The following is a 27,131-nucleotide window of genomic DNA, read 5'->3' as shown; positions in this document are numbered from 1 at the left end:
TCCTGCACTGTAAATTCTATGATCTTTTAGTTTCATGGAATTCAAATGTATATTGCCTCATCAGTCAATTTTTACTTTTAATTTGTTCTTCTTTTCCCTAATTTCCAACCTCATATTCCCATTATACCCAACAAGAGTGGAACGGTCCCACTTCAAGATCAGCTGTGCAGGAAGATTGAATTGGAAAAGGACATTTCCCATACTCAAACTACCAGATACTGATTAAAATGGAATTCGTATGCCAGTGTTATTTTCAAAAACTGACAAGTGTTAGTTTTACCCACTTTTATCCACCTCCCATTGTTGGCCTTCAAGTTGACTTATCAATTTGACATGCTTAAACAAATTATTAAGTTTGGAATTCTCAGATATAATTTAAAGACTAACGTGAAGGATTTATTTAACATTCGATTATTAATGTTTCTCTCCTATTGATTGTTTAAAGGAGCTATCTAATCATATACCTTCTATTTACTGCACACACAGGCCAGATCTTTGACCAGGAAATCGGTGGAAATTCCACATCCTTACACCTCCCTCGCCCTCCCAATGGGCATCAGATCCCAAAGCGATGTTTGAAAGGGTGGCCAGGGTGCACACTTACTGTCCAATTAAGAATGGCAGACAGGCTCCTGAGGTTGGAGGGCCAATAAAAGCCCCTCCAACACTCAGAGAGCAGCAGCCCCACCATGAGAAATGGGCACTGCTGATGCAGGTAGGACAGAGGGCATCTCAAAGTGAAGATGCCTCTTACAGTTGATAAAATTTCTACAATTAAACACTGGCCACTAGCTGTCAGAGCACCTTTGTGGAGGGATAACCCCCTCTGCAGGGTAACCTGTGGTCACAGATGTAGCCATTCACAAGTTGTGACTATGAAAGGATCTTTAAAAAGCCAACTGGCAATTTACATCTATAAAATCCTTATTATTTTTACCTTGGTGCTGCAGCTGTCTTATTCAGGCAGGGAGAAGCAGTTCTCTTTGCTGATCTTTCTTGAGCTGTTGATTGATATCAATTTACCTTTATTACTCATTTCTACCCATATTGGTTTCCCTTTTACGCCTTCCAAGATCATGGGCGCAATTCTCTCCCCCCCCCCCCCCCCCCCCCCACGCTGGGTGGGAGAATCCGCGGGGGCACCGGGCGAGTCCCACCACGCTGCCCCGGCACCCGCACGCGATTCTCCCACCCCCACCCCCCCAAACCGGCGCGCCGAGATTTACGGCTGGCCGCTCGGAAAATCGGCGCGCAAGCGGCGATTCTCCAGCCCGGATGGGCCGAGTGGCCTGCCCAATACGACGTGTTCCCGCCAGCGCCAACCACACCTGGTCGCTGCCGGCAGGAACAGCGCGGGAACGCTGCGGGGGCGGCCTGTGGGGAGGGGAGGGGGGGATCGAGCACCGGGGGGGGGCGGTCAAAAGGGGTCTGGCCCGCGATCGGTGCCCACCTCCGCCACCCCGCAGCATCACTCCGACACTTCTTGCGGAGCGCCCGCGTGGAAGAGGGCAACCGCGCATGCGCTGGTTGGCGCCGGCCAACCTGCGCATGCGCAGGTGACATCATTTACGCTGCATCGGGCACGTAATTTTCGCGGCGCCGCTTTTATGCGGCCCCAAGGCCCAGCACGCGTAAATGACGCGGCGCTGCTCCTAGCCCCCCGGGGGTGGGAGAATAGGGGGCGAGGAGCGGCCTCCGACGCCGGAGTGAAACACTCTGGTTTTCACTCTGGCGTCGGCACTTAGTCTCCCGTTGGGAGAATCCTGCCCCATATCTTCCCTGATCAATAAACATTATCCTACTACCTATCATCTTAGGTCAGATTATTGAAACATTTTCTACTCTTTGACTCGGTCTTCCCTTTTTTCTAACCATGACTATATTCATTCAATATCAGAAATTTCACACACTTTGTATTTTGTTGGAATGCTGGAAGAGGTGATGAGGACCGAAGATGTTGTTGTGTCATCTCCAATTCTTAATGCTCCTTGCATTTTTATAAAGATTTAAACTTTCAACACATGATCCCTGCTTAATCCTTTTGTCACATGTGCATCTTTAAAATGCTCTCCTGTAAAACACGATCTCCTATCTCTCGATCATCGACAATCATTTGCTTGTTTGAGTCATGAGTCATCTGCAATCTCATTTGTAATTCTGAAAAGGCTTATGCCCTTCCTTTAGTTTGCTACGGGTCAGTTCTCTTAACACGCAACCTAGCCTTCATCAACTACATTTTGCATATAAATGTAGTGTGTTAACTTAATGAGTCTGACTACTGATATTCCAAAGATTTTATTTTTCCACTCCCAATTTATTTCTGGAATTGCAGACTCACTTTTAGGCTTAAACACCAATGTAACTCAACCATAATGATGCCTCGATTGGCCAAATGAGAACATATTTCGTCTGCACATTATACCTCTTCTAGTAGATGCAGAATTGTAATTAAATAGGATGATGCCCATTTGTTTCTGGGTAACTAAACGATGATAATGCTGCCATTATGACCTACAATGCTACATCAAAAATCTGTTGCGCTTCGTGGTAAAACATTTTTTTCCTCCTGTGATAATACCACAATTTGGTGCTGCCATGCACTTTGTTGATCATAATTGCTTTAGATGTTTAATCTTCCAAGTGCTACATGAACAGGATTTTTATTTTGGTTCCTGGATTTGTTTTATGTTAGTAATATTCCATTTTTGAACGCTAGGATTTGAATGTAACTATTTAATATTTAGCACAATTAGGGTGGTTCATTGATTTGGGATCATCATTTAACACCTATCTGACTTCAGGTTCAATTTATTACAAATGTATGAGCCAAGATTAGAATTTCGATTAGGCATTGAAGCCAAAGGTTTTGCAGAAAAAGCTGCTGGAGTTGTCAAATGATCACTTTCTGTAGCTGCGTGTTATAATTGAAACATGAATTTAAATTTGGTAGGATTTTCCCAAATGTTTTAATATTGTGGTATTTGCAATATTTGTTAGTTTTTCTGTATGATGTATAAAACTGAGAAACAATTTTTCAAAAATGCATAACCTTAAACAGTAATTGAGGATTTGTGTTTGCAAGATTAACTTTGATTCTTAGAAACAATCAAAACTTTCTTTTGTGTATCATGTTTAAATGAGCACAAGTCAATTTAGAAACTGGCCTCCTTAGAAGTGTGATGTTTAGTTTAGGTATGTTAACAGCGTTCTTCAATCCATTATTAATGTGCAGAGGCTGTTAACATTCAGTGGCTCCTTCTGTCTGTGGTTCACAACAGAATGCTTTGAGTAAGCTCAACACACTCACTGATGGAGTATACAGAACAGGCACTATTGATATCTAGTGCAAATGATCGATCCAGCTAGGCATAATGGTTTTCAATTTCTAGTTTAATGAAAACTATGGGCGGAATTCTCCCTTGGGACTAGGTCAAGTGTGGGAGCAGGAACATGGGAGTGTTTGCCGCTGCAGAGGCAGGCGGGAAAACACACCGGATCTTCCAGCTCCGACCTTGCTAGTGTGGTAAATAGTGAGGAGCAAGGCCTTACATTACAGGACGATATAGACGGGCTGGATAGATGGGCAGAAGAGTGGCAAATGGAATTTAACCTCAAAAGTGTACGCTAATGCTTTTTGGGAGGACTAACAAGGCAAGGGAATTTACAATGAATAGTCAGATCCTAGGAAGTACAGAGGACCTTGGTGTGCATGTTCTGTGAAGATCCCTAAAGTCAACAGGGCAAGTAGATAAGGTGGTTAAGAAGGACGTTGGGATTTTTGCCTTTATTAACCGAGGTATTGAATATAAGAGCAGGGAGGTTATGCTGGAGCTTTATAAAACACTGGTTGCGCCACAGCTGGAGCATTGTGTGCAGCTCTGGTTGCCACACTGTGGAAAGGAAATGATTGCACTGGAGAGGGTGCAGAGCAGATTTACCAGAATGTTCAATAAGTTGCCCCTGATATGGGTATACACGATCCAGGGGTGACATGTTGGACACCGGTGGGTGCTGAGTGCCTCACCCCCCAGCCAAGCGGCGCCTCCCCCCCATAGATGATGGCCAATCCCCCGACCGAGCTTGTACCGCCCCGGACACTCAGGCTGCATCCCCAGTGCTTCTGGGCTGATTGGCCAGTTTTGAAGATGGCTATTCACCTCCTCCACCTCTAAACCCCACAGCAGCCATTGTGCTTACTTCATGCTTTTAAATAGGTGTGCTAAAGGGCGCCTACATGACCGCTCGTGGGGGAATCGGTTCAATCACGGGAGGACATTAGATAGGGGGTCCTTCCCGTTAATGAGTTGGAGATTCCCGTTAATGAGATGGAGATTGGCCTTAACTGGTGATTACAGGTTGAGTATCCCTTATTCAAAATTCTTGGGGCCGAGAGTGTCTCGGATTCCAGAATGTTTCAAATTTTGGAATGCGAAGCTGCAAAGACACTCGGACACTGCTCGGAGTTGCCGGTCACACGGGGGGGGCGGGGGGGGGGGGGGGGGGGGGGGGGGGTACCCAGCTTCCCTCCCAACTGGGAATTGAGTACCCAGTTCAACATTTTTGGTGCAACAAACTCGTGTCATCAATTAATAATAATAATCCTTATTAGTGTCACAAGTAGGCTTACATTAACACTGCAATAGCGTTTCAGCGAAAATCTCCTAGTCGCCACACCGGCGCCTGTTCTGGTACACACAGACAGAATTCAGAATGTTCAAATTACCTAACAACACGTCTTTCGGGACTTGTGGGAGGAAACCGGAGCACCCGGAGGAAACCCGTGCAGACGCCGCACAGATAGTGACCCAAGCTGGGAATCAAACCTGGGACCCTGGCGCTGTGAAGCAACAGTGCTAACCACTTTGCTAGCATGCTGCCCTTTGGCAGATTTGAAAGGATACACACACATGCACATGTGTTCGGCCACAGGAACGGGACACAGTACTCAGAACAGCCGACACTGAGGACTCAGAGTTGTGAAACATCACCAAGTTATTTTTTTTACGAGAGGCATTATTTCAGCAGTCAAAACAAAAGTGCGCACATCAGAGCTTTTTGAATAAGGGACACTCAACCTGTATTAGTTTCCCATCAAGTTGCGGCGGGTTCCGGATCTTCCCAGTGGGGGTAGGCCGGTTAGATCAGAAACCAATTGGTAACAGCGAGGTTCATGATTTCGGCCTCGCCTGTGATCTAAGCAGCTCATGTAGATTCTAGCCCGGTGCGACGCGGCCATTAGTTCGCATCCTCTTGAGCCTGGAAGATGGATCTCCTCCAGGACACAGAATCTGGAATGTCCACCTGCAGATGCTCCCCCAATCAACTTCTGTGATGTTCCAGTGTCCAGGGTTGGAGACAGCCTCCATCCCAAACACTGGAAGCAGCCTCCATCCCAAGCACCGGAAGCAACCCCCATCTTGACCAGCATTTATCCCTCAATCAACCTCACAAACACAGATCACCTGGTCATTACTGTATCACTGTTTGTGGAAGTTTAACTATGCACAAAATGGCAGCATTTCCTACGTTACAAAAGTGGTTTCACTTCAAAAGTGCTACTTTGGCTGTAAAGCACTGTGGGACACTCTATGGTTGTGTACGGCTGATGTAAATGCAAGTCTTTTCTTTTACTATTTTTGGCCTGCATCAAAGGAACACGTCACAAATAAGATCTTGTGACATATCTGTTCCTGAACCCCTTGAAAACAGTTTATTCATTCAAACGGTTATAGTCACTTACTTCAAAGCTACTTCCTTCAAACTAGACTTCCAGGCTTACCTGGTTTTGAATGTATTAAAAAATAGACTATTTTAAGCAATATATTTAGGTAGTAAAATTATCTACGTAATTTAGATTAGTTCAGTTGGTTGGATGGCTGCTTTGTAATGCAGACCGACAGCAACAGCATGGGTTCAATTCCTATACCGGCTGAAGTTATTTATGAATAACTTCTCAACCTTGCCCCTCACCTAAGGTGTGGTGACCCTCGGGTTAAATCACCACCAGTCAGCTCTCATGGGGGGAGCAGGCTATGTTCTTCTGGGACTGTGGCGACATTTAGACCGGGTAAGAATGGCAGATTTCCTTCCCTAAGGGACAATAGTGAACCAGATAGGTTTTTTTTTTAATGGCAGTTAATGACAGCTAGTATCCATGAAACTTTTATATTCCAGAATTTTTCAATTCCACTGAACGCCATCTGTGTCCTCTGGCGAAGACTCCCTGCTATCTTAATAGTTACAATTCATGATTTTGAATGGCTTGAACAAATATTATCTTAACCTACCGCTTTATGGAGAGCAAGTCAGCTTCTCCACTCTCAGCGTAACTAAAGGCCCACATCCCAGCTGAATCCTCACTAAGGTTTTGACATCTGTTCTAATGTGTGGTGCCCAGAATTAAACAGAATGCTCCACCTATGGCCTAACAAGCCTTTTATAAGTGTTTAGAATGGCTTTCTTTCTTTTGTGTCTACTTTAAAAAGCCAAGGATGCCAGTCTTGTCAATTTGTTCTGCCACTTTCAACATTTGTATGCATAGATCTCACGACCCCCACCGTCTCTTTGTTCCTACACCCCCTTTAAAATTGTTCAATGTAGTTCATAATGCCTCTTTTTCTAATCCAATCATCCAGTATTGCTCCTGCTATATTGGAAGTATCTTCTATTATTGTAAAGACAGGTCTAAGTTAGTACATCAGCTATGTCCTCTGCCTCAATAAGAATATCTCCTTTTTGTCCCCGACTGGCTCTTTCTTTTCTTTGACTATCCTTTTGCTATTTGAATTCATAAAAGATGTTTGAGTTCCCTTTATGTTGGTCAGGTGGGCCACCTAATTATTTCTCCTCTCTCTCTTTTAACCTGCTTATTCCATTTTTTCAGATCTCTTTTGTTCTCTCTATATTCAGCTTGGTTCTCAACTGTATTCTGAAACGGGCAAGCATGGCAGCACAATGGTTAGCACTGCTGCCTCATGGCGGTGAGGACCCGGGTCCAATCCCGGCCCTGGGTCACTGTCCGTCTGAAGTTTGCACATTCTCCTCATGTCTGCATGAGTCTCACCTCCACAACCCAAAGATGTGCAGGGCAGGTGGATTGGCCATGCTAACTTGCCCCTTAATTGGACTCTTAATTTAAACTCTATTCTGGAACTTTCATTTGTCATACATTTCCATTTTCTGGCTCATTTTAACTGTTGCATCTTTAGGCATCCAGAGAGCTCTAGCTTTGGATGTCCATCCTTTCGCCCTCCTGGAATGTATCCATTCTGTAACCAAGTCATCTCCTCTTTGAAGGCCTCCTGCTGTCAAGTTACCATTTTATTTGCCACATTTCAATTCCAATCCATCTGATCCAGATCCTTTTTCAACTCACTGAAGTTAGCTCTCCTCTAGTTAATGTTTGATTGGTCTCCTTTTCTATAACTGTCCATCCCTGATATTGTGATTGCACTTTTCAAATACTCGCCCACTGAAGCATGCTCCACTTGTCCAACTTAATTCCCCAGAACTATATCCAGCATTGCTTCCTTTCTTGTTAGATTGGAAAAACACTGATCAACAAAGTTCTTTTGTACATATTTCACAAATTCCTCACCTTTGTTGGTTACACTTTTGCTATCCCAGCCTGTATGGGGATAATTGAGCTCACCGATTTTTACTGCTCTGTAGATTTTTTATGTCTTTCAGTAATTTACCTCTAAATTAGGTCCCCGATTTCATTCTCACTATTTGGTGGCCTATAGTATACAGTATTTAAAAATGAAAATGGAGGTAATTTTTTTAGTAAAATCGTAATTTAAAAATGAACATCGAGTATCCCTTATTCAAAAGGCTTGGGGCTGAGAGTGTCTCGGATTCCAGAATTTTTTTAACTTTGGAATACCAAGCTGCAAAAGACCCTCGGACACTGCTCGTAGCTGGCGGTGGGTGCTGTGTCTGATGGGGGGTACGCTACTTCCCTCCCGACAGGGAATCAGGTAGCAGGTTCAGCTCTTTCAGTGCAACAAACCCGTGGTGTCAATTGGAAGGATACACACAAGCACGTGTCTTTGGCCACGGGAACGGATACGGTGCCACGAACTGCCGACGCTGAAGAAGTACAGATTTCAGAGCTTTTTGAATTTCGGGATTTCAAATAAGTGATACTCAACCCGTAATGTAATAGTTCTATTTTTCCTTAATTCAACCAAACGGATATTGTCTTTGATCCCAAGATTACATCATGTCTCTCCTGTCTTATAATAGTTTATTAGATCAATACAGCCACTCGTCACGCCTACATCCCATCCCCAACCTCCAACATTCCTCTTTTTTCAACTGCCGTATCTTTCCTGTATACCTGTGGCGGGATTCTCTGGTGTCCCAGTTGGTGTTTGTATCCAGCAGTATAACATTCCAGTCTTACCCATTTTTGAGCCCGATCTCTCTCATTACTAATATAATAGCCATATTAGCTGACTTGTGCCTGCAACTCACTAACCTTAATGTCCACGACATACATTTAAGCCTAAAACCTCCAAACCGATTTTCGACTACCTTGCATTTACCCCTTTTTGATCGCTCTTCACTTGAGTATTATTTACCTCTTCCAGTCCTCTGTGCACCTTGTTTCTCCTCTATAATCTTTCATCCTAATGCCCGTTCCCTTGCTGCAGTAATTTAAACCACCCTTCACAGCACTATTTAATTTTCCTGGGAAATCATTGATTCCAGTTCTGTTAAGGTGCAACCTTGAACATCTCCCTTCTGATGCAGGACTGGTTCCCGTACATTGGAATTTGAAATCTACTCTCCGTCACCATTTTCCACCATGTGGCACTGAGAGTGATTATTAACTTTGGCCATTACCTTAGTCATATAAATAATGTGGCCACAAGAGCATGTCAGAGGCCAGGGATTCTGCAATGCTTGGCTCAATGGACCCCCCCCCCCCCCCCCCCCCCCCCCCCCAAGCCTGTCCAAGGGCACAAGTAGGGAGTGTGATGGAATACTCTCCAATTGCCTGGATGAGTGCAGATCCAGCAATACTCATGAAACTCCACACCATCCAGGACAAAGCAGCCCACTTAATCAGCATCCCATCCACTACCCTAAACATTCACTCCCTCTATCACTGACGCACAATGACAACACAGTGTACCACATACAAGAAGATGCTGCAGCAACTCGCCAGGGCTCATATGCTAGCACCTTTCTAGCCCATGGACCTCTAGAAGGAAAATGGCACGGGATACATGGGAACATCATCACTTGCAAATTCCCCTGACTTGTAACAATATCACCATTCCTTCACTGTCATTGGGTCAATCTCCCTAACAGCTCTGTGGATGTACCTACACCAGGTGGACTGCTGTGGTTCAGAAAAGCAGCTCACCAGTACCTTCTCGAGGGCAATTAAGGATAGGAAAGAAATGCTGGCCTTGCCATAAATGCCCACATGTCAGGAAAGAACATTTTTGATGCCCCTCTATTTAATTTTCTCCCACGCTCCTGAAAATCTGTGATTCCAACCCTTCCAATCTTTTCCTTCCTTTGTCATTGTTCTGACATGGATCAACATTTCTGATTGTTCCCCTTCCCCCACCTCCTCCCTCCACTCAAAATGTTCTGCTTCATCCTGACACCAGGGAGACAACGCACTATTCCAAACACAGCTCGGTTTGCAGAAACATCTGTCTCTTCCTCGGAGTATCAAACACCCTTGCACACTACTTTTCTATACTTTGCACCTTTCTGTGCAATCATTGACCCCCACAGAGCAATGGATGTGCTCCAGACTGCTTTCTCCTAAGGCCTCGTAACCCTCAGTACGGAAAGCAAGTTTGAATGCCACACTCCAGAGGAATTTTGCACACCCTGCCTCTTCCTTCCTGCTATATGACCACCCGCCTGTCATGAACTCTCTGTAGTTGCCGAATTATCACCTTCTGGGATGTGACTTCCAGGAAATTCAGTCTCCTGTATGGCCAGCGGTTACCAGAACCACTCCTCAAACTCAGGAACCTAAGGTTGAGCTCGGGCTCAAGTGATTGAAAGTGCGTTTCTGGCTGAGTGTCTGGATCTGATGGGAGTAATTTAGTCACATTGTGCCACTTCCAGTAACACTAAACAGACTATCGATTCCCCAGGAGCAGACAGTGCTGCAGACCACTATCTGTATGATTCATGCAGTATTTTGCATTGTTATCATTGAAGTACATCACATGGGTCATACAGATAGCAATACTTGACACAAGTCTGTGTAGTGCCATTTCTCCTCCTCATAGTGTCCTGGAGTTCCCACATGGCACAGGAATTCCAGGCAATGGATCCTAACTGTTCCCTTATGTTGGTAAATAGCCTATCCGCTTATGTATGTTCTTTGTTTTGTGTAGGCTTTACTCCTGTTGATCAGTTAATTATTTATCTGTCAGATTTTAATTTGAGCCTATTCAGATCCCTTTAATGCTGGTAGCTCTATTTCAATTTTATCCTTTTAGATTTAATTAATTAATTACTGTTAATTTGAACAGTAAATATATAAATTAGTTTAAATTACTTATCACATCCTCTGTTTCTGCATTAAATTCCCACTTTCATTGCCATCTTCTTCAGCAGATACTCCCAGGTCTGAACCAACACATGTTTTTGAGGCTTTCAGAATTTTTTTACAATCTTAGGTTGTCCAAATTTGACCCTGTTATAATGAAACTCCAATCGCTTTCTCAGCTTATGGTTTTCAGGTTCAGATTTTTGCATAATTCTGGACATATATTATTCAGAGTAACGGCCATAATTTATCTTCTGGAAAATTATCCACCTTTTCGACTATTTTCTGCCAAAATGCTTCATGGCTCAGCTGTTCAACTGTAACAATGTCTTAGAAATGCAAGTAAAGACCCAAGAGATCAATCTGCTTTTAATGAAGAGAAATGTGGTTTAAAAATAAAACTATTTTCTTAAAAATGACTTGGATTTAAAAAGGATGGATGGCACCTTGGAGTGACACTGATATGACTTAGATTCTCCTTCGTGACTTCCTCATCAGAGTTGGACCATTTGGAGATATAATCAAGCAATCTTGGTATTTTCCTATAAATTTATCTTATCTTATAAATTGCTGAGCAACAGCACTGTCAGACCTTGAATCCGACAGCATTCTTTTCTAAATTTGGTGCAGTAGAAACCTGATTGGCAGAAACTTTCTTTATTTTGTACTTTTACATAATCATGAAAATTGAACTACTTCAAAACATTTGAATCCAAACACCATAACTTTTAAGTTTTATGAAAGACTTTAAATAATGCAAGTAACTGTCAGCCACATTACTTTTTTTTCATAACTGGACAAACAATTTAATGTAACAGTTCGTGTACTTGTCTTTAATAATGCATTTCTTCCGCTTCAGGGAGTTGTCATTCAATCTTTATTATTCAAATTCAACCTTTACTGCCAGTGTGCTGATGAAAGGACATCCTTGCAATGCTATTAATTGGGTGACTTTACTGACTTGCTAGTTTTGCTGTAATTCGAACTTTCCTATGGGAACTGATATCTATGTTCCAGTCCAAAATTAGCATCTCCTGTGGTCTCGGAAAAAGCTCAGATGTGGCTATTTTTACAGCTAGAACTGATTCTGTCATTTAAATATATTGAAAATTAGTACAATCTTTTTAGTTTATGCTGTAATGGCTGAAAAGGCATATTTCTGTAGAAGCATATATATTTTGCTCTCTCTAGTTATTGTAAACTCCAGAGTAAACTGTCTCATCAGCCATGGCTCAGTGGTTGCACTCTCACTATGATTAAAAACTTGTGGGTTCAAATATACCTCGAAGACTTAAGCACATATTCTAGGTTGACATTGTCAATGCAGCGCTGAGGGAGTGCTGCACTAACCGAGGCAAGGTCAGATGGAAGATTAAAGTGAGACCCTGTCTACCCTCTGTTTATGACAACACTTACGAAGAACAGCAAGGGAGCTGTCCACAGTATCCTAGTCTACATTTATCCTTGAACCAGCACCGGAAAAAAAGTAGATCATTATCACATTGCTGTTCATAAGACTTTGCTGTGTCTAGGTTATTTGTAGCATTCCCGACGAAAGAACAATGACCAGGTATCACAAGTACTAAAATAGCTGTAAAGTGCTTTGGAATGTCTTAAAGTATTGGAAAGCACTGTTTAAGTGCAAGCCTTTTGTTGTATGGAGGAGTTGGACAGAAGAGCACTCACTCTGTACTGGCATCTGAACAGGAAATACAACTAATTACATTTTTCAATTAATTAAATCTTTCAATTAATGCTTTGAAAGCAATGTTAGCATTTTTAAAAGAATTGATTTTATGATTTTTTTGCTTTGTTTCATAATTTCATTCTTTGGCCTTTTTCTCCTTCTCAACCTTTGCACGCCAAAGTACAGCCTGCATGAAGGAGTGTAACACAGGGAGGTTGTATTCCATTCGTTCATCACTCTCTTCCTCTTTCTCTACTACATCATCTTGCTGGTCTCCATCCTCATTATGTCCCAGCAGTAACTCCTGCTGTCACTGTATCCTGAAGATTCTGGTCACACTCTATCTTTTCACTTTTGTTTGCTCATATGTTGTGTTTCTTTCCATCAATTCAGTGACTCAGTGTTCAGAAAATGCAAATAATAACCAAAATGTACACTCAACGAGTCAGTCGTGTGAGTCAGAGCCCTCACCTTCCTCTATTCAGTGTAAGTCAAGAAAGCAGAAGTCCAAGTGGTCCTGTGGATGACTAATTTGGGGGCATTAGACAACATTAAAGACCAATAGCATTTTACAAAGCATTGACATTACTTGGCCATAACAGCCATGCTGGGTGTCCATTTTGTTTTGGTCTCTTTGTTTACATTCAGCTTTGTGATGGTGTGCTTCTGTATAATAGAGTAAGCTATATGCTAATACTTCATCAGTGTTCTGGTTGAAAGCTTTGAAGCTGAGTGATGAAAATGCAGATATACAACCCAAGTGTAATTTTTCATTGTTACCTCCTAAGGAAAATTTATAGAGGAAAGCGATGTACTGTATTTACTGTCCTGTGGGCCTCAAGTTATTTTAGTCACCTTAATCGATCAGCAGTTAAACTAATCTCCCAGAAAAGTAGCATTACGTCTTCCTTGTCTCCCATCTCAACCCAGTTACTTTGTGCAAGGTATCATTCTTGGCATTCTCCAAGACCAGTAACTCTTTCCTAAGTCTAAGGCAATGCTGCTAATTAGGTGATCTTAGTATTCTGTATAACTACACAATATACTCCCTTTCATCCAAGTCACTAAGGCAGATTGGAAATAGTTGAAGCCCCAGCAGTGATCTCAGTAGCACCACATTAGTTTCACTTTGCCAATCTGAAAATTACCCATTTATCCCTATTCTTTGTTTGTAATTAAGTAAACTACAGAGCATCTGATCTGTTAAGAGATATTTTAGCTGAATTTGGTGTAATTCTTTTCCTGCATCGACCTTAGGAGAATTTGGTTTTCCTAAATTTGAAATTGACTTGAGCAATTTATTAAAAGGGTTAAACTCTCTGAGAACCCCTCATTCGGGGCTGGTTTATCTCAGTGGGCTAGACAGCTGGCTTGTAATGTAGAAAAGGCCAGCAGCGCAGGTTCAATTCCCGTACCAGCTTACCCGAACAGGCGCCGGAATGTGGTGACTAGGGGCTTTTCACAGTAACTTCATGCATGTGACAATAAAAGATTATTATTATTAGGCACATTATTTCCTTTCTAAGCAAATCAGTAAGTGCCTTACGAGAACATTTGATGTCTTAACTACAATTGTGTTTGTTATCAGTAGTTGGACACCCACTGTTAGCAGACTTGTTGAAACAACTGCCACATGAACATAAAACATAGCTATATTTCCATATACTTTGGCCATAATTACAGGACATTTCACTAACAAATTGCAGTACTTTGCATTGAATAGGTGTGGCTGAGTGCAGTAAGCTATCATTTTATTTTATGGGTGGCACAGTGACTGATTGTTAAAACCATTCCTAGATCTGTACGTTAGTACAGATACCAGCAGGAGTTTGAGGAAACATTATGTGCTGAGCAGTTAGATGTGACTAAGTACTTCTGCAGACATCCTGTTATTAATGTAGTTTGAACAAGACATGTTGCATATTTCTGGACTTTGAGATTATTGTTGGCGTGCAGGAAGCAGTTTTGTTCCTGAATCCATTGATTGGATTTTGTTGCATTACTGAAAATTATTGAGGACGTGATGAGCACAAAAGAAGGTAGGAAATTATTCATCGAGACCGATTGGAAGACGCTACAAATTAAGATGGCTATCAATAATACTCAATAACTGCAATATAAATTGATGGCTCTAATATATTGATATATTGCACATTTTATTAATGTTCTTCAGTATATATTGACAATGCACAATTTGAAAGGGAAACTGTAGCCATGGAAAAGTGTTTTATGAGCTTATAAACACATGTTATAATCGTTTTGTAGCATATCGTGTATCATTGTGCAAATGTCATGACAAAGATAAGATGTAGCATTTCTGGTACAAAGATTTTTGATGGACAAAGAGCCCCTATTATTTTTTTTTAAAAAGGAATGTTGAATATTATAAAAGCCTTGACCATTAACCCTTGGACTGTCATTTATTAAATTCCTTGCTTCTAAAATCAAAAAATTAATGTTTATCATCAATTTTGGGAGAAACCGCTGGGGCAATATGAATATTGAAGAGAAGAGACCTGATCGGGAGGGAAGAGGAAAAACCTGGGGCGGGATTCTTCGGAAACCGGTGGGGCGGGCAACTCCAGCGCGGAGGAGTGGTGTGATCCACTCCGGCGCTGGGCCTTCACATCTTCAGGGGCTAGGCTGGTGCCAGAGTGGTTTGCGCCGTGCCAGCCGGCGCGGAAGGGGCTTGGCACCACGCCAACTGGCGCCGAAGGGCCTCTGCTGGCCGGCGCGAGTTGGCGCATGTGCGGGTGCGCCAGCGTGTGCTGGCGTCATCCCAGCGCACACGCAGGGGTATTCATCTCTGCGTCGGCCATCGTGGACTGTTACAGCGGCCGGATCGGAGGAATAGAGTGCCCCCACCTCACAGATCCGCCCGCGGATCGGTGGGCTCCGATTGCGGGCCAGACCACCATAGGGGCACCCCCCCGGGCCAGATCCCCCCATGTCACCCCGAAGACCCCGGAAGCCGTCCATGGAGCCAGGTCCCGCCGGTAAGTACCTGTCGTAACATACGCCTGCGGGACCCACCAAAAACGGGTGGCCACTCGGCCCATCGCAGGCCAGAGAATCGGCGGGGGCCCTGACCGGCGTGGCGTGATTCCCGCACCCACCTCTCCCGGCAATTCTCCAACCAAATGGGGGGTCGGAGAATCCCACCCCTGATTTGTGATTTGATGACCTCACTGGAAAGAGTCTTGTGCTTTTTGTAAAATCTTTACTTTCTAAAATAACATTTTCCCTGTTTATTCTTAGCACGCAAACAAGAAATTATCAAAGTTACAGAGCAACTGATTGAAGCCATTAACAATGGAGAATTTGAAGCATATACGTAAGTACTCATTTGTTTCCTTTGTCCATCCTGAGTTTTTTTTTTTTATAAATGTTTTTATTCAGTTTTCATATTTTATATTGAACAAATTACAAATTGTTAGGAGAGAAAAAGAACAAAAAAAAAAAAAAAAAAAAAAAAAAAAACAACAAACAAACACGCAAAAATTAACATACATATTTACAGGTAAGCATCTTCGTAGTAGTAACTGCGCCCGCCCCCCCCCCCCCCCCCCCCCCAACATGTTTATTTAGTTTGGTTTTGGGCCTTAGCTAGCCATCGAACCCCCGTACCGAACCTGTAGCCCCTCCCGCTACCTTCCCCCGACTATTCTTCCTCTTGTACATTGGCCACAAATAGGTCCCGGAACAGTTGCATGAATGGCTCCCACGTTCTGTGGAAGCCGTCGTCCGACCCTCGGATGGCAAATTTGATTTTCTCCATTTGGAGAGATTCCGAGAGGTCGGACAGCCAGTCCGCAGCTCTGGGCGGTGCTGCTGACCGCCAGCCAAACAGGATTCTACGGCGGGCGATCAGGGAGGCAAAGGCAAGGGCGTCCGCCCTCCTCCCCAGGAATAGATCTGGCTGTTCTGAAACCCCGAAGACCGCCACTATCGGGCATGGCTCCACCCTCACTCCCACCACTTTGGACATAACCTCGAAGAAGGCTGTCCAGTACTCCACGAGTCTGGGGCAAGACCAGAACATGTGGGCGTGGTTGGCCGGGCCTCTTTGGCACCGTTCACATCTGTCTTCCACCTCCGGGAAGAACCTACTCATACGGGTTCTTGTTAAGTGGGCTCTATGTACCACTTTTAGTTGCGTCAGGCTGAGCCTTGCGCACGTGGAGGTGGAGTTGACCCTATGCAGTGCTTCGCTCCAGAGTCCCCACCCTATCTCCATCCCCAGGTCGTCCTCCCATTTCCTTCTTGTTGCGTCCAGTACGGTGTCGTCCCTATCTACCAGTCGGTCATACATGTCACTACAGTTCCCTTTCTCTAGGATACTTGCGTCCAGTAGGTCTTCCAGTAGTGTCTGTCGTGGCGGTTGTGGGTACGTCCTTGTCTCCTTTCGTAGGAAGTTTTTGAGCTGCAGGTACCGTAGCTCGTTCCCCCCAGCTAGCTGAAACTTCTCTGTCAGTTCGTCCAGTGTTGCGATCCTGTCGTCCGTGTATAGGTCCCTGACTGTCAGTGTCCCCCCGTCCTGCCTCCACCTTTTGAAGGTGGCGTCAGTCAGTGCTGGTGTGAACCTATGGTTGTTGCAGATGGGAGCCCTGTTCGACATTTTGGTCAGGCCAAGTTGCTGCCGCAGTTGGTTCCAGGATTGGAGGGTGGCTGTCACCACTGGGCTGCTGGAGTGTTTTTTGGGTGGGGATGGGAGTGCTGCCGTGGCGAGGGCCCGGAGGGAGGTTCCCATGCAGGAGGCCTCCTCCGCACGCACCCACTCAGCCTCTGGCTCCTGGATCCATCCCCTTACTCGCTCGGCTGTTGCTGCCCAGTGGTAGAATTGTAGATTCGGGAGGGCTAGCCCTCCCCTGGTTTTTGTTTTTGTAAGACCTTCTTTGGGATCCTAGCATTTTTACCCCCCCATACGAACGCCATGATGAGTTTGTCCAGCGCTTTGAAAAAGGCCTTGGGGATGTAGATCGGAATGGATCTAAACAGGAAGAGGAACCTGGGCAGTACGTTCATTTTGATCGTCTGAACTCTCCCCGCGAGGGAGAGCGGGAGTGTGTTCCATCTTTGCAGGTCCTTTTTAACTTCCTCCGTCAGGCTGGTGAGGTTCCATTTGTGGATCCCTTTCCAGTCATGGGCTATTTGGATCCCCAGGTAGCGGAATTTATGTCGGGCTTGATTGAACGGCAGCCCCTTTAGTGCTGCCCCCCCCCCCCCCTTGCGGGTGTACTGGGAAGATCTCACTTTTGCTCATGTTGAGTTTGTAGCCCGAGAAGGCTCCAAACTCTTTCAGGAGCGCGATGATTCCGTCCATGCTGCTTTGTGGGTCCGAGATATAGAGGAGCAGATCATCCGCATAGAGTGAGACTCTGTGCTCTCTACCTCCCCTTCGGATCCCCCTCCAATTTTTTGCTGCCCTGAGCGCGATTGCTAGCGGTTCAATTGCTAGTGCGAACAGCAGCGGGGACAGTGGGCATCCTTGTCTGGTGCCCCTGTGCAGCTGGAAGTATTGGGAGTTGGTATTGTTGGTCTGTACACTCGCCATGGGTGCGTTGTACAGGAGCTTTACCCAAGCGGTGAACCCTGTTCCAAGCCCGAACCGCTCCAGTACCTCTATGAGGTATTTCCACTCGACTCTGTCGAAGGCCTTTTCTGCGTCCAGGGAGACGATCACCTCTTGTGTTCTCTCCCCGGAGGGGGTCATTATCACGTTCAGCAGGCGCCTGATGTTCGCGGTAAGCTGTCTACCTTTGACAAAGCCCGTCTGGTCCTCTGTGACCACCTCAGGTACACAGTCTTCTAGCCTCTTGGCTAGGATTTTGGCCAGTATTTTGGCGTCTGCATTCAGCAGAGATATGGGTCTGTATGACCCACATTCCGTTGGGTCTTTGTCTTTCTTAGGTATCAGCGAGATTGAGGCCTGTGCTAACGTGGGTGGCAATGTGCCCCTAGCTAGCGAGTCTGTGAACATCTCCCGCAGGTGCGGGGCCAGCGCTGTCGCAAATTTTTTGTAGAAGTCCGCCGGGAATCCGTCCGGTCCCGGCGCCTTCCCCGCCTGCATGGAGCTAATGCTGTCCATGATCTCTCCCAGTGCTAGTGGTGCTTCCAGATCCCGTTTTCTGCCCTCTCCCACAACTGGTATGTCCAGTCCGTCAAGAAACCGGTTCATCCCAGCCTTCCCCGTTGGGGGCTCTGAGGTGTACAGCTCTTGGTAGAAGGCCTTGAAGGTTTTGTTAATCCTCTCTGGTTCTGTTTCCAACGTGCCTCTGGTATCTCTGATTTGCGCAATTTCTCTGCTGGCTGCCTGCTTTCTCAGCTGGTGGGCCAACAGGCGGCTGGCTTTGTCTCCGTGTTCGTATAGGGCCCCGCGTGCCTGGCGGAGTTGGTGTACTGCTTTCCTGGTGGAGAGCAGGTCAAAGTTCCTTTGTAATTCTTTCCTCTCCGCCAGGAGTTCTACGGTCGGGGCCTCGGAGTATTTATGGTCTACCTCCAGTATGGAGTCGACCAGCTTCTGCCTAGCCACCCTTTCCTCCCTATCTCTTTGCGCTTGTAGGCTATGATTTCCCCTCTTAGTACGGCCTTAAGCGCTTCCCAGAACGTGGAGGGTGAGACCTCCCCGTTTTGGTTGATCTCAGTGTACTCCGCTATGGCCCGCGCTATCCTTTCGCTGAAGGCCTTGTCAGCTAGTAAGGCACCGTCCAACCTCCATTTGGGGCGCTGGGCCCTTCCCGTCTCTAGCCGCACATCCATGTAGTGTGGGGCGTGGTCTGATATCACAATTGCGGAGTATTCCACCTTGTCTATCTCTGGAAGCACCGTTTTCCCCACCACAAAGAAGTCAATTCTGGTGTACACGTTGTGTACTGGGGAGAAGAAAGAGAATTCTTTCTCCCCCGGGTGGGCGAATCTCCAGGGGTCTACTGCTCCCATCTGCTCCATATAGTGACTGAGTTCCCTTGCCATGTTTGAGGTTTTCCCCGTTCTGGGGTTTGATCTGTCCGTCGTTGGGTCCTGTACACAGTTGAAGTCCCCCCCCATGATTAGTCGGTGCGTCGCTATGTCCGGGATTTCTGCCATGGTCTTTTGGATGAAGCTCGTGTCGTCCCAGTTGGGCGCATACACGTTAACTAGGACTACCGGCGCCCCATCCAGGGCCCCGCTGACCATGACATACCGTCCCCCTGGGTCCGTAACCGTCTTTGTCGCCCTAAACATTGTCCTCTTGCCAATCAGGATCGCCACCCCCCTGGCCCTTGCCCCATAACAGGAATGATAGGTTTGTCCCACCCAGCCCTTTCTTACCCGCAGTTGGTCCTGCTCCCTCAAGTGCGTCTCTTGGAGGAAGACTATGTCGGCCCTCATGTTTCTAAGGTGGGTGAGGACTCTAGATCTCTTCACTGGGCCATTAAGTCCCCTTACGTTCCAGGTGACTATTCTGGTGGGGGGCTTCTGCCCCCTTGCTCCTGTGGGGTTAACCATATTTGTCCGGTGGACGCGCCCCTGCCCTCTGGGGTTTCCCTTTGTTAGGGGGCCGTCCAGGATGTCCACTATCACTGCTCTCCCCATGCGGTCGGGTCCCTGCGCTCCGGGGTTCCCCCTTGTCCCGGGGACACCCGCCATGGCCGTCCACTGTGTGTCCGCCACGCGGGTAGCCCCCTGCACTCCGGGGGGCCCCTTCACCCACAGACCGTACTGGGTGGGTGTTTGCAGCAGTTCCCTGTTTCGAGCCCTTGTCTGTGGCACTTTGTGGCCCTATTCCCTTTCTGGCCTCTTTTGTCCCTTCGTCCCTGCATTTCCCCTCCCTGGTCTCTCGCCCCCCGAGTGCCCCCCCCCCCCGCTCTATCCCTTTCGGGGATACCCCTGTGTACCCCTCCATTGCCCCTCTCTCCCCCATTCCTGTCCCCATTTGCTCTCCCACCTTTGATGGGTGATCCCCCCCCTCCCCTGCCTGGCGCCTTCCCCCCTGTTGGGGGTGCGCTGCGGCCCTGCTCTGTTGCGCGCCCCCTTCGCTAGCTTTCCTGCTAGCACGGTGGCTCCCCGCTCGGAGGTTGCTGTCCCCCTTCCCCTCTCCCCTCTCCAGTACTCCCGTTCCCTCGTGCCGGGGCCTGGCCTCCCACCTGGAGCGGGCCCTTGGGCATTGGGTTGTTTTTCCTGGGTGCTCCTGCCAGGGGGGAGGGGGCTGGCTTTGCCTCGCCCCTCCCCACCCCCCCGTCGGCATGACGTATCTCCTTGCCATGGGCCCCTCGTCCCTACTTCCCATGGCGTTTTTCCAGCCCGTGCTCCTCAACGAATCTATTCGCCTCGGCAGGGGCTGTAAAGAAATATTCCTTGTGTTGGTATGTGACCCAGAGTTTTGCTGGGTACAGCATACCAAAACGTACTTTGTTCTTATAGAGAGCTGCTTTCGCTCTGTTGAACTCCGCCCGTCTCTTAGCTATGTCCGCTCCAAAATCCTCGTAGATTCTGATGGCGTGCCCGTCCCAATTGCAGGCTCTATTCTCCTTGGCCCAGCGCAGGATTGTCTCCCTATCCCGGTACCGGTGCAGTCTGGCTATAACTGCTCTCGGTTTTTCCCCTTCCTTGGGCTTCGGGCGCAGTGACCGATGAGCTCTGTCCATTTCCGGTGGGGTGGGAAAAGTTTCCCGCCCCACTAAGGAGCCCAGCATCGCAGCCACGAATGTTGTGGGATTTCTACCCTCTATCCCCTCTGGCAGGCCCACTATCTTAATGTTTTGCCTTCTCGAGTTGATCTCCTGGTCGTCTACCCTGCCCTTCAGGCTCCCCTGTGTTGCACTCAGTTTCGCCATTTCCCTCTCCAGGGACATGACCCGGTCGCTCACGTCAGTCGCTGCCTTCTCCAGCTCTTTAATGGTTGCCCCGTGGGCTTCCAGTATCTTCCCTTGGGCTTCCAGTATCTTCCCTTGGGCATCCACTTTCTCCTCCATTCTGGTCAGAGCCTGCTGCACCCCTGACATGGCCCTGGTCATTGCTGCCTGTGCTGCGGCCTCTGTGTCTGCTTTTAACTCTGCCTTGATTGCCTGCAGCTGCTCCCTCACCACCTCTGCAATGGCTTCCTTCCAATTCACGCCCCCCTCTAACCCCAGGGGAGAGGTTGCCCGCCCGTCCAGCCCTTTTGGATGCGGCGATACATTCTTCCCGCTGCTTCGCGTGTTGACTCGTTCGCCCAAGCTGGTTTGCCCTTTGCCCCGTCCACCTCCGGTGCCCCCTTTCTCTTGGGTCCCTTCTGGCATTTTTTTCTCCCCCTTCCCCTTCATCGTTTCTTCTCTCCTTTTTCTTCTTTTCCCCCTTTTCCGCACCCTATTTTAATTTTATTTATATATATATATATATATATATATAAAAATATATGTATATATTTTTTTTTTAAATGAAAAATTTATTTCCCCCCTTCTTTCCTTTACCCCTTTATTTCACCCCTTTTCTCTTTACCAGTTTTCTTTTGGGTTTTTATTTTAAAAAAAAGAACAGAAATATAAGTCTCTTTTTTCTTTTGTTTTCTCTCTCCACTCGCCCAGGAGAGAGAGAGAGAGTCCCCCTTTGTCCTTGCCACGTGGTGGTCACTGCAGTTGGGGGGAGGGGGAGGGGCGAGTGGGGCTGCTGGTTGGGGGGGGGGGGGGGGGTTTGTGTCCCCGCTGCTGGTTGGGGGGGGGGGTTGGTGTCCTCGCTGCTGGTTGGGGGGGGGGGGGGGTTGGTGTCCTCGCTGCTGGTTGGGGGGGGGGGGGGGGTTGGTGTCCTCGCTGCTGGTTGGGGGGGGGGGAGAGTTGGTGTCCCCGCTGCTGGTTGGGGGGGGGAAGGTGGTGTCCCGCTGCTGGTTTGGGGGGGGGAAGAGGGCCCGCCGCTGCCGCACCGTTCCCGGCCCGCGTGGGGGGGGGGGGGGGGGGGGGAGAGAGGGGTTGGACCTGCCGCTGCTGGGCCTCCCTGTCGCCGTCGCTCCTCGCCTCCGCCTTCCGCCGCCGCCCGCTCCTCCTCAGCTGCCGCCCGCTCCTCCTCCGCTTCTCCTCCGCTGCCGCCCGCTGCTCCTCCGTTGTCGCCCGCTCCTCCGCCGTTGCCGCCCGCTCCTCCTCCGCCGTTGCCGCCCGCTCCTCCTCCGCCGTTGCCGCCCGCTCCTCCTCCGCCGTCCGGCCTGTCGGGGGGGTTCCTTCCTGGCGCTTGCGGGAGCCCCTCTCCCTGCGACCTCCTCGCTCGCCGCCCGGAAGTCGAGTCTGTCCATCCTGAGTTAACTTATTGTTTTTTTACCTGGTTCTATAATGTAGTATGGTCTGAATGTTGTGTAGCATTGGGGTTAATTCATATATTACTCAAGGTGATTGTTTGAGTTACAATTCCCAGCATAGTCTCACCCACCAGAGTGGGTGTTATACTAATAATTTGATTGTCAGGCTTTAATCACATCTGTTCAAAACATTATCCCTTATCTTCAGTTTTGATCCAGGAATTACAAAGAAATAAGATTTAGTTCTGATCAAGTTTACCAGGAACTCCCAGTTTGGTGAACATTTTTTATAACCGGTTGTTCACACTTAGCAAGTGCTTTGAATATCGTGCTCAAAGTTGGTCTTCCTTGTACCTCTCTATGGCCTCAATTTTAAGGTGGGAATGGGAAAGAAGCATTGCAATTCCTGAAGCAGGTGGTGATCCTAGAGGTTGCTGTCGTGTTATGTACCCTGGGGTAACACAGGCTGCAACTGGATGCAGCTTTAACCAAAAGATACTCCAGACCTTGAAGTTAGTTCAATCTGATTTATTGAACGAGTAACACAGTTAGCACAGTTCTCTATGAGTTCGACCTAAGTGTGGTTACTCTGAACCAGACTAGCTCTCAGCCACGTGCTGGAGGTGTAATACTCTAAGTACACCCTGACTCACTCTGTAGATGTTCATCAGTGGAAAGAGGCGGAGTGTGAGTGCCTTGTACCTTTTATAGTGAGATACCATCCCTGAGTGTCCTGCCTGCTCAGTGGTCATGTCCTGTTCTCTGTATTCATTAGCTGCCTGTCTGAATATCATTATCTGCATGTCTGCATATCATGACATCTTCCCTTTTTTTATGTTTTGTTGGCATATGGGAACATACTTACATGTGGTGGCATATATTAACATATTTACAAGCGGTGGTATGTGTGAACATATTTACATGTGAAGACAGCTGTCTAATGTGAGAAAACAGAACCTAGCAAACAAAACAAATGTTCATAAGTCTAGTCTCTGGGGCTTGTGTCTGATCCTTGTCGACTGCCGAATGGGATGGGATGGAAGCCTGACTGGTGGCCTCGTAGTTCGAGGTATCAGGTGGTGGCAAAACAACGGAAAGGAATGGAGAAGAAAGCCTTTGTAGACAGGCAACGTTGCGCAGTGCCCATCTGTTTCATCGCACAACAGAACCATCAGCCATACGTACAACATACGAACGGGGCGCAGCCTGTCAAACAATGACAGCTGGAGCAGAACAGCCACCATCTGGTATCTTGATCTTGACACGGGCAAATCGGTGGCATGAGCATCATAGCCCTGCTTTTGGAGCTGCTGTACCTTCTGCAGCACCGGGAGATGATCCAGGTTGGGCAAGTCTATGGCTGGAATTGTCGTCTGCAGGTCCCTGTTTATCAGGAGTTGACATGCCAGTGGACAGTGGAGTCACCCTGTTCGCAAGCAGCACAAAGTAGATGTCAGAAGCAGGATCCGCGGCCTTGCAGATGAGCTGTTTCACAATGTGCACCCCTTTTTCAACCTTCCCATTGGACTGCGGATAGTGTGGGCTGGAGGGACATGTTTGAAATGATATGACTTGGCAAACATAGACCACTCGTGGCTGTTGAAGCATGCACCATTGTCACTCATGACAGTGAGTGGGATACGATGCCTGGAGAACATCTCCTTACAGGCCTTGATAATGGTCCCAAGATGTGAGGTCTGAGAGCTTCACGACTTCAGGGTAATTGGAGAAATAGTCAATAATCAACACGTTGTCACGACCATTCGCACAAAAGAGGTCGATGCCAACTTTGGACCACAGGGAGGTCTCGATTTTATGTTGCTGAAGCATCTCCTTGCTCGCTGGCTGGAAGCATTGACAGGTCGCACAGTTGAGGACCATGTTCGAGATGTCCTGGCTAATACCAGGCCAGTAGACGACCTGCCTGGTTCTGCGTCTTCACTTCTCGACGCACTGGTGTCACTCATGGATTTGGCGGAGCACCAAGCTCTGGAGACTGAGTGGAATGACAATCCGGTCCAGCTTGAGGAGAATACCATCAATCACCATCAGGTCGTCCTTTACATTGTAAAATTGAGGGCACTGCCCTTTCTGCCAGCCATTGGCGAGGTGGTGCATGGCACGCTGCAAGAGGGGATCTTCGGCTGTCTCCTCGCTGATACGAACTACCTTCTCATCAGACGCCGCGAGGGTTCCAGCACACAGCTGCACCTGTGATTCAATCTGCCAGATGATTTCCAGTGGTTCACTAGGCAATGTGATGGAGCAGAACAATGCATCAGCAATGATGAGCTCCTTGCCAGGCATGTACACTAAGTCAAAGTCATACTATCTGAGTTTGAGGAGGATGCGCTGCAACCGAGTCATCGTGTCATTCAGGTCCCTGTGGATAATGTGGACCAGAGGCCTATGATCCGTCTCGACAGTGAATGTCGGCAGGCCGTAGACATAGTGAAACTTGAGAATGCCAGTGAGAAGACCCAGGCATTCCTTCTCGATTTGCACATACCTTATTTCGGTGGGCGTCATGGCCCTCGATGCACAGGCTACTGGTGCCCAGGATGAAGTGTCATCGCATTGAAGCAGCACCGCACCAATGCCATCCTGGCTCGCATTGTCGAGATCTTCATCTCCCTGTCTGGGTCGAAAAATGCCAAGACGGGTGCAGTGGTGAGCTTGGCTTTCAGCTCCAACCACTCTGCCTGATGTGCTGCCTTCCACTCAAAGGCAATGGACTTTTTCACCAGGTTTCATAGGGCCGTGGTGTGTGAGGCCAGGTTTGGGATGAACTTGCCCAGAAAATTGACCATGCCCAGGAAGCGCAACACCGCCTCCTTGTCTTCAGGGACCTTCATGGCTTCGATGGCCTTGACCTTGTCTGTGTCCGGGCGCATGCCCTGCTGAGAGATCTGGTCACCTAGGAACTTGAGTGTCGACATGCCAAAGCAACATTTGATCCTGTTAGCTTCAGGCCATTGGCATGGACATGGCGGAATGCCTGCTGGAGACGGGAAACATGCTCTTCAGGGGTTGTGGACCATAGGATGATGTCGTCCACGTACACACGAACCTATTCAATGCCCTCCATCATCTGCTCCATGATGCGATGGAATATCTTCGATGCAGAGATGATGCCAAACGGCATGCAATTATAGCAGTATCTGCCAAACGGTGTGTTGAAGGTGCAGAGCCTTCTGCTGGACTCATCCAGCTGGATTTGCCAAAATCCATGTGACGCATCTAACTTGGTGAAAAAACGTGCGTGTGCCATCTCACTGGTGAGTTCCTCCCGCTTCGGGATGGGGTAGTGTTCACATATTGTATTCTTAATGAGATCCTTGGGATCAATGCAGATGCGCAGGTCTCCCGAAGGCTTTCTAACACATACAATCGAGCTGACCCAGTCAGTCGGATCAGTTACCTTTGAAATGATGCCCTGTTGCTGAAGATCCTTGAGCTGTGCCTTCAGGCGCTCCCTCAGCGGAGCCGGGACCTGGCGTGGTGCGTGGACCACTGGCTTGGCATCAGGTCGTAGCAGAATCTTGTATCGATTTGGCAGCGTGCCCATCCCGTCGAACACATCTGGATACTGAGCGAGGATGTCGTCAATGCCAGCCTGAAGATCATGATGTGGAGATGCCGGCGTTGGACTGGGGTGAGCACAGTAAGAAGTCTTACAACACCAGGTTAAAGTCCAACAGGTTTGTTTCAAACACGAGCTTTCGGAGCACGGCTCCTTCTTCAGGTGAAGGTGTTCTTCACCTTCACCTGAAGAAGGAGCCGTGCTCCGAAAGCTCGTGTTTGAAACAAACCTGTTGGACTTTAACCTGGTGTTGTGAGCCTGAAGATCCACATTGGAGGATGTCGTTGTGTAAACCCGCTGCACGAGGTTCAGCTGCTTGCAGGCCTGCGCGCCAAGTAGGGATGCCCTGTCTGGCTTGACAATTTCAAAACGTAACCGTGCATGGGTGCTCCGGTTGGAAACGAGTAGATGACAGGATCCCAGTGCCGTGATGGCATTTCCGTTGTAGTCCAGGAGCCTGCAGGCTGCTGGAAGGACCTTGGGGGGCTTCTTAATGCGTTTCAAATCTGCCTGTGAGAGGAGGTTGGCAGAAGCACCTGTGTCCAGCTTAAACTGGATGGAGCAGTGATCGACCTGCATCACCGCACATCATTCGTCCGCAGAATCCACAGCAAGGATGGATTGAATTTGATGAGTTGGATGTGGCATGTTTACATTTGGTAATGATGCCCACAAAGTAGGCGGAGTCCAGGCATTCTCCCTCTGGATCCGTTATGCTGCCAGGATCAGAATCCTGTAATAGTTGTTGCACACTCTGAACGCGCGGTTGTCGGAATTGTGAGCGCTGGCCCCTGACTGGTGGTGCAGACCTGTACAAGGCTGCATCGTGTCCAGGCTTCCCGCAGTTTAAACATCACCAGCCTCTTGAAGGGCAGTGTTTCTTTAAGTGGGCGTTGCCACAGTTCGAGCACGTCATGACGTCAGCATCCTGACGCTCCGCACACCATTGTTATCCCGTTCGCATCGCGCATGCGTGGGCCCTGGCAAAAGCGCGCAAAATGGCCGCTTTCATCAATGCTGAGGCGCTGCATCTGGGAGATGGCCTGCACACTCTCTCTATCTCGTGGGAGGCAAGTTTCTCATTTTC

General features: G+C 47.7%; 1 protein-coding gene across 38 annotated transcripts in view; it reads left to right on the top strand.

Annotated features, from left to right (window-relative positions):
- LOC119963306 (calcium/calmodulin-dependent protein kinase type II subunit delta) overlaps positions 1–27,131 on the top strand; it is a 425,111-nt gene that overhangs the window by 384,516 nt on the left and 13,464 nt on the right. For 25 of the 38 annotated variants that reach the window (XM_038792252.1, XM_038792247.1, XM_038792265.1 and 22 more), the window contains one exon: positions 15,477–15,552. In XM_038792252.1, the coding sequence (XP_038648180.1) occupies positions 15,477–15,552 (76 nt within the window). Of the gene's footprint in view, positions 1–12,404; positions 12,705–15,476; positions 15,553–27,131 lie in introns of all 38 variants that reach the window. The other 13 variants (XM_038792233.1, XM_038792235.1, XM_038792231.1 and 10 more) reach the window with 1 other exon arrangement.

Source organism: Scyliorhinus canicula, chromosome 3 (genome assembly GCF_902713615.1).
Source record: "Scyliorhinus canicula chromosome 3, sScyCan1.1, whole genome shotgun sequence".
Lineage (NCBI taxonomy): Eukaryota > Metazoa > Chordata > Chondrichthyes > Carcharhiniformes > Scyliorhinidae > Scyliorhinus > Scyliorhinus canicula.
This window is presented reverse-complemented; position numbering and strand designations above follow the sequence as displayed.